At 39.3% G+C, this 8,470-nt stretch overlaps 1 protein-coding gene across 1 annotated transcript; it reads right to left on the bottom strand.

Annotated features, from left to right (window-relative positions):
* Positions 1–4,614: 4,614 nt before the first annotated feature.
* Positions 4,615–5,534, bottom strand: LOC124975432 (olfactory receptor 4C11-like). The gene is given in 2 exon segments (XM_047538157.1): positions 4,615–5,066; positions 5,069–5,534. Coding segments are annotated over 2 exon segments (918 nt in total).
* Positions 5,535–8,470: the final 2,936 nt, after the last annotated feature.

The raw sequence follows: 8,470 nt of genomic DNA, 5'->3' as shown, positions 1-8,470 counted from the left end.
AGGAGAGTTAAAACCTCTCTTTGATTTACTCAAGGGAGATCCTAACTTAAATTCTATAAGAGTTCTAACACCTGAAGCTAAACAGGCTATTCAGCTAGTTCAGAATCGTCTCACATCTTGTCAGGTATCTCGTTGTGATCTAACTCAACCCCTATCATTTATTGTCATTCCAGAAGCACACAGTCCATCAGGTGTTATCTGGCAGGGGGGTCCCTTATATAACCTTAATTTGCCTAGTTCTCCCTCAAAGATACTTCAATCCTACCCCGATGCCGTGTCCCAGCTAATATTCAAAGGCATAGAAAGTTGTATATCTACATTTGGGACACATCCAGGATTTATTATTACACCCTATACTGCTAAACAATTACAATGGTTAATTAGTCATAATACAGATTGGACTATACTTAGATGTTCTACAAATGCAAAATTTGACAATCATTATCCTAAACATCCCTGGATTCAATTTTGTTTAAACACTCCTATTATTTTCCCTAAAACAATGAAGACTAATCCCATACAAGAAGGTGTTATAGTGTTTACTGATGGGTCCAAAAATGGATCTGGAGTTGTGATTATTGATAAAGAGATACATACTACTATTATTCCAGCCTCATCTGCCCAAATTGCTGAGTTAGCTGCAGTTATTCTAGCCTTTAAATTGTTAAAAGATAAACCATTTAATTTACTTACTGATAGCTGTTATGTTAAAAATTCACTGGCTGTGTTGGAAACAGTGCCTTACATTTCTCAACACTCCACCGTTGCCTCTTATTTTAACAGCTTACAACAAATGATCCATGAAAGATCCTGTCCCTTTTATGTGGGTCATATTAGAGCTCATACCAAGCTGCCTGGACATTTAACAGAAGGCAATAACTTAGCCAACATAGCTACTAAAGCAACCTATGTTTTCTCAGTTACAGAACAGGCCAAACTTTTCCATGATAAGTTTCATGTAAACTCCACTACCCTGCGCAGAAAATTTCCTATTACAAAAGATGTTGCCAGACAAATAGTCAAAGATTGTCAAAACTGTGCGCCTCTTATTCCAGTTCAATCACTTGGAGTAAATCCACGTGGCCTTTTGCCTAATCATATTTGGCAAATGAATGTCACCCATGTCCCTAAATTCGGAAATCTAAAGTATGTCCATGTGTCTATTGACACATATTCAGGAGTCTCCCTTAACCGGAGAAAACATTTACTTGTTGGGGCATTCCAAAAATTATTAAGACAGACAATGGACCTGCTTATACCTCTAAAAGTTTTAAACATTTTGCTGACACATTTGACATACGATTGGTGACTGGAATTCCCTACAACCCTCAAGGCCAAGGTGTCATTGAACGCACCCACCTTACTCTCAAAAATCATTTGTTAAAACAAAAAGGGGGGATTGGGGTCTCCTATAGATCCCCCAGGGATAAACTTAATGTAGTTCTTTTCATTTTAAATTTTTTAACTTCGGATGACAACAGGCGATCAGCTACTGACCGTCATAGTTCTCCTAATTCTACCCCTCAACAATGGGTTAAGTGGAAAGATGTCCTCACTGGACAATGGAAAGGTCCAGACCCTGTCCTCCATTGGGTCCGAGGGTCTGTTTGTGTTTTTCCACAGGATCAACAGGTTCCAGTGTGGGTTCCAGAGTGACTGACACGAGTCACCACAGTGCCTGCACAAGCCCCCGTCAAACAAACCATTGAAGATGACACCTCCACTACTTTTCCCGGGGGTAATCCTACATTTGCTAATTCCCTTCCTGATATCGGGAACTTGTCCCCATACCCCTATGCAACTAACTTGGCAAGTTTACTCTCAAACTGGAGAAATAGTTTGGACTACTACTGCAGTCCATACCCCAGGGACATGGTGGCCTGATCTAACTCCGGATTTCTGTCAACTAGCTGCAGGCTTAGACTGGTGGGACATACCCGACCAACAACCTGACCAACTCAGTTCCAATATGGCCCCTAGACCCCAGCAGGGCACCACTCCAGGGTGTTCAACCCCAGTCGCCAGGTGTCGGTTGGCCCAATCTGATTTTTATGTATGCCCCCGAGACGGCAGGAACAGGCCCCTAGCACGTAAATGTGGAGGATATGATGAATATTTTTGTGCCAAGTGGGGGTGTGAAACCACTGGAGATGCATACTGGACACCAACTTCTCTATGGGATTTAATTCGGGTAACCAAAAATTTCCCTTCCCCCGATTCAGATGGCCATACCTGTTACGTGTCAAACTCTCAATTCTCCTCAGGTCTCTCACTTCCCCTTAAGATCCAGTTTACCCACCAAGGTAAAGCAAAGCTTGAGCCTTGGATTACCGGGAGAACATGGGGACTTAGATGGTATTTATCAGGTAAGGACTCCGGAGTGGTCTTCAAAATCAAATTAAAACAGCTCCCAAAAGTTAACCTCCCCATAGGACCTAATCCTGTGCTAGGAAATCAAAAAGTTCCCTCACCGCCCAGAATGCCACCCAAGGTAGCCCCAGTCGCAGTAACTTCTGTAGTTTCAGTCCCAACTCCATCTCCCACTATTTCTGGTACCAGAGATCGGTTATTTAATTTAGTCCAAGGAGCCTATCAAGCCCTCAACACTACTTATCCAAATAAAACCCTAGACTGTTGGTTATGTTTAGCCTCTAGTCCACCTTATTATGAAGGAGTTGCCACCACAGCTGGTTGGACAAATAGCAGTACCCCTAGTAGCAAGTGTTCCTCCCTACCTAACTCTAAACTTACCATCCCTGAAGTTAGTGGACAAGGCCTATGTATAGGCAAGATACCTGGGTCATATCGCTCCCTTTGTAATCAGACCCTCCTAATTCAGGATGACCATCAATATATCTGGGGACCTAATGGAACCTATTGGGCTTGTGACACTGGATTAACCCCTTGTGTGTTCACTACCGTTTTAAATGTTACAACCGATTTCTGTGTATTAATTCAACTATGGCCTAGGATATCCTATCTGCAATCAGAGTATGTTCTGAGTCACCTAGAAGGTCAAAAAAGATACCCTCGGGAACCCATTAGCCTGACCATAGCTCTGTTGCTAGGAGTAGGGGGAATTGCTGCAGGAATCAGTACAGGAACAGCTGCAATAATACAGGGAAATCAATACTTATATCTACAAGCTGCCATGAATGAAGACCTCAAAGCCATGGCAAAATCTATTACCGCGTTAGAAAAATCTCTAACCTCCCTCTCAGAGGTTGTTTTACAAAACAGGAGAGACTTAGATTTACTTTTCTTACATGAAGGGGGCCTTTGTGTAGCACTTAAGGAACAATGTTGCTTCTATGCAGACCATACTGGAGTAGTCAGAGAAACCATGGAAAAGGTCACTGAGAGATTAGCTAAGAGACAAAGAGAATTTGAATCCCAACAAGGATGGTTTGAACATTGGTTTAATAAATCTTCTTGGTTCACCACCCTCCTATCCACCATAGCTGGCCCCCTTATCATCTTATTCTTAATTCTGATCTTTGGACCATGTATTTTAAATAAACTAGTCCATTTCATAAGACTTAGACTTGACACTATTCAAGCCATGATGATAATTCACCAACACCAAGTTTAATCTTTTGATAACTATTTTCCAGCTTCAATCTCTCCCACAGGTACGACCTTACCTCTTCTTTTCTCCAGCCACAGAAGAAGCTCCAGCTTTCCTACCATTACTATTGCCGCTCCTTTACATACCTTTCAACAAAGTTTTCCTGCACCATTACCTTGTCCAACATCTTACCTCTATTCCTTCCTGGACCTGACTGCCATTAAGGCTAGAGATCTCTCCCCATATATGACAAATATGCTAGACCGGTAGTCAACGACGGGTAATGAAGGAGGTGGCCATGTACCAACCTAAGACAGAAGCTGTAGCATGCTCTACAGTCTTTGATGATGGGTAAGGACATGTGCTGGACCCCTCAACCTAAGACAGGCACGGTCTCAAGCCTTTTCTTTTAATAAAAGAAAAGGGGGAGCTGTCGGGGTACCACGGACCCCACCCTAGCCTGGCTTTCAGGGACTTCAATATGGCGCCTGGCACTGAGCCGGGGCGGCCTGGTTTGCAACATCAAGGACTTTAGTGTGACACTTGGAACTGAGCCGGGGCATCCTGGTTTGCAACAAACACACTGGCACTGAGCCGGGGCCCCTGGTTTGCAACATCAAGGACTTCAGTGTGGCACCTGGCACTGAGCCAGCTGACACTGCTTAAGGAAATCATTCTGATTGGATGAGGTGACTCATGCTCGCTACGTGCTCTCTTGATACCCCTATTGTATTATATTGTAATCATGCTCTCCCCACATGCTCTGTAACCTGATTGGCTCATGATTCATATATAATAACCATGACTTCCTTGTAATGAGGAGGAGAAAGAAGAATGAAGAACAAAGAAGAACAATAAAGAGCTCTGATGAACAACCAGTTTGTCGTGTCTCTCTCTGCGGGCAGAGGGAATGCGATAAACCCCCAATTCCAATGTAAGTACACTTGACTCTTACAATATTCAGAAATGAACATGTTTAATATCTGTACTTTTCAATCAAATCATAACTGATTAAGTTTAAAAATTGGTCCTCAATACATCCTTGCTCAGGATGCAGTTTTAACATGCCACAGCTTTCTCATGGCATTTTTCACCTCTGCATTCCTCAGTGTGTAGATGAGTAGGTTGAGGAAGGGTATTCCAATGGTATAAAGTACTGCCACCAGCTTGTCCGTGGGGAATGTGGTTGGGGGGCGTGTATATATGAATATACAGGGACCAAAGAACAAGACCACTACAATGATGTGAGACATGCAAGTGGAGAGGGCTTTTTTCCTCCCTTCCACATTGTGGTTTCTCAGTGAATGCAGGATGAGAATGTACAAGATCATCAAAATCATGAAGCTGCTGGAGTAAATTGCCCCACTGTTAGATACCAAGAGCAGATTGATCATGTAAGTGTCCATGCAGGCGAGTTTCAACAAGGGCTGCAGATCACAGCAGTAATGGTCAATCAATTTGGGTCCACAGAAGGGCAATCTCAAGGCCAGGATAATCTAGCAGTGGAATGTATAAAAGACCCTATCCAGGCAAGAATAATCAAGATGAGACAGACCTGCTTCCTCATGATCCTTGGGTAATGCAAAGGCTCACAAATGACCACATAGTGATCAGCAGCCATGAGGATGAGGACAAAGATCTCCATGCAGCCAAATAAGTGAAGAGCAAAGACCTGTGTCATGCACTCATTGTAGGATATGACTTTTTTTGTAGAAAGAGCATCCGCAATCAATCTAGGGGCTGTGGATGTGGAAAAGCAGAAATCAGCAAAGGAGAGATAAAACAGAAAGAAGTACATGGGGCTCCCAAGAGACTGTCTGCACTTGATGGTCACAATAATGAGCATATTCCCCATGACAGTCCCCACATAGAAAATTAAAAATATTAAAAATACCATTCTCTGCCTCAGAGGATCCTGTGTCAATCCTACCAATATGAACTCAGTCACGTTGTTTTGGTGCATCATCTCGGTTGATGTGGGGGCATGGCGGGTTGGAAACCCTCAATCTGCAAAGGAGAAAAGAATAAAATGTAAAAGGAGTAAACTTCAGTTTAAATATGTATTCTCAGTCATGAAATGATTGTTATCATTAACAATCCTGTGAAATTTTCTGAATAAAATTGAATTTCTAGAATTCATTTAAGACATTCACCAGATTGCATATGAAATGAAGAAATAGAGATATAATGAAACAGTAAACATTTCTTCAAGCATAGTAAACATGACTTTAGGGGATTTGATATGAGCAGATAACTCTCCAAGCTGAATGTGTTTCATCAATGTTCAGCAGGGAGCTATCAGTGCCAGGGTGGTGCATTGGAGACAGAGAGAACACTTGTGCTGCATTGCCTGCAGGAGGTTTCAACCTTTCTTCACCTGGTCTCCCTTTTCAAGTAATCATACGTAGAATTTTGGAGATCCCGGTCATGGTTTTTAAACATTTGAGATTGTCTTCCTTAATCTATTATGTTCCCTCACCCTATATATATATGACGCCTATAATAACTTTGAACCAATATATAGGTGTCCTATAAAATTTTATAGATTTTCTAGGTGTTCTATTTATAGAAATAAAAGACCATAATTGTTTAATAGAATCTGGGCACAATCACACACAGAGAAAAAAGACTGAGAGACAGTGAACATAAAATTACAGTTGTTTGGAGCAATCTGGTCAGTGTTATCCAGTATAGGACATTTTTATATCTTGCCTTGAATAAAAGTTATCTTACAATCTCTAGCTCTTTTCAATTCTATATTCAACCTCTATTATAAAATTATTTTACCCTTTATATCATACTTGTCATTCAAAACTAAATTCTTCACTTTTCATCATTTTTCTGTGTCTTCCAGCAAGTTTTTGTATGAACTAAGGCAACACTGGGACTAATAACAAAGAAGAAGAAGGAGAACAACTCATATTAATCAAAACAATCCTTAAAATTTCAAGTTTACAGGCAGCATCAAGGAATCAGATAATAATCTCTGTTCTGGATATAGTACCAAGGGCCTGTAATGCCAGCAACTTGGGGTGCCTAAGTCAGGAGGATTCAACTTTCAAACCATTCTGGACAATTTCGTAAGATTCTGTTACAAAACTCAAATGCCCTGGGAATGTAGGTACATGGTAGATCACCATCTCTGGTTGTTTCAGTCATAAATTAAACTCTGAGTGGAATTATTACTAAATGTAACTCTCCAGTATTCTATACCTTGACTTCTAGGAAGATAATATATATACAAAGAGAAAATTAATATTCAGTTTAATTTGCAAAATACTAAACAAACTTTTTATTTGCCTTGTAATACATACATTCAATCCAAATTGTATTTGCAAAATGATAATATATATTTGTAATACATATGTCATATAAAGCATGACTTCTTTAAATATAAATGAATTTCACTGATCAGTAAAATAAAACAAAACCAAATCAAAAACCCGAAAAAAACAAGCAAAAAAAAAAAACAAAAAGGAAGAGAACACAAATAAACAGAAAAAATTTGACATTAAGAGTTCCTCATTTTATTAAAATGATAAATCATAAGGACAGATGTTTGTTTTCATTCACATTTTAATGCATTAAAATTGAAATTCCAGTTGGATATCTATTGCACCTATTTTGGAATGTTAAAGCATATTTTGGTAACTGTCTCTTAACAAATGGTGCTGAAAAATGTGTGAGAAACAGTCAGTTCCACCTACCTTTCATGGGGGTTCAAGTGCTTGCAAGTTCTCAGAAAGCGATCTCAAAGTCTAACTCTCACAACTCCATCTAGACATGGATGCACAGCTTCTTTTCCAACAGTCAAGGTCACTCTGACACATTGAAACCTGGAGCCTTTTCAATGACTGCAAAACATAGGAAGAAACTTAAACTCATCTAAAAGTCAATGAATTAAAGATAGCATTTTAATGAAAACATGAATTCATATTAAGTATATATTATACACACACATGTAGACACACTCGTTTCTAAAATATGTTGTAAAATGAAATTTGCAATTTCAATACTGTATTATCGGATGACACAATTTTCATTAATAGGAAAATAAACATTACACACATATGCATAATTATATAAATATATTTGGATTAGAATCATATTTATAGCCTCTAAGGGAATACTACTTTCTTGGCATTTAAGGTGTGAGGAAGACCTACTTTAAAACTACTATGCATTCTGGCAATACTTGAAAATGTGTTATAATCATGCTGCAGTAGAAATAAAAATGTAAAACTTTACCCAAGAGATTGTTTTTCACCTGACATATCATGAAGCCATCACAACTATCTTCTGTTGTACACAGGAGGTGCAGAGGTGATTTTAGGGTAGCACTGAGCTCCAGAAGCCCAACTAAGCTGGTGAGTCTGCTGCAGAAGTAGTTGTGAAACTCTGAGCTCTTTAAGAGCATCATAAGCCCCCTAGCTGCCTTCATGTAAATGTTTACAAGTTTCATGAGATGTTTTCCATGTATACTTATTCATGAGAGTCCTTTAGCCAACAAAAATGAAAAAAATTCTTTTCCTTTTTTGAAGTAAATGCTATAAAATTATGTATATGTATATCAGTAACTCTATTTTCTATTTTGATCCATCTCTGTAGGAGTAGAAAGATTTAGACAGGTAAATATGCTGACACTGTCGTATAGAATTATATATCTATGTTGGATCTTGGTTCAACTTTTAAAACTTTTTGTCCCTGGCATTTAATATGTATATTTTCTACTGATTTTTCTTCAAATGTACTGATCCTGTTTTCTTCATTGCCCAATTCTTCACAATACCATCCAAAGATTATTCATTTCAGGCTTTTTATCTCTTCTTCTTCAAGTGTTTAGTGCCATGTTTCCTAGTCAGCAGTGCTTTACAAGATAAAAGAAGAAACTCTCCATGACCC

The sequence above is a fragment of the Sciurus carolinensis genome, unplaced genomic scaffold (assembly GCF_902686445.1).
Source record: "Sciurus carolinensis unplaced genomic scaffold, mSciCar1.2, whole genome shotgun sequence".
NCBI classification, from domain to species: Eukaryota; Metazoa; Chordata; class Mammalia; order Rodentia; family Sciuridae; genus Sciurus; species Sciurus carolinensis.
This window is presented reverse-complemented; position numbering and strand designations above follow the sequence as displayed.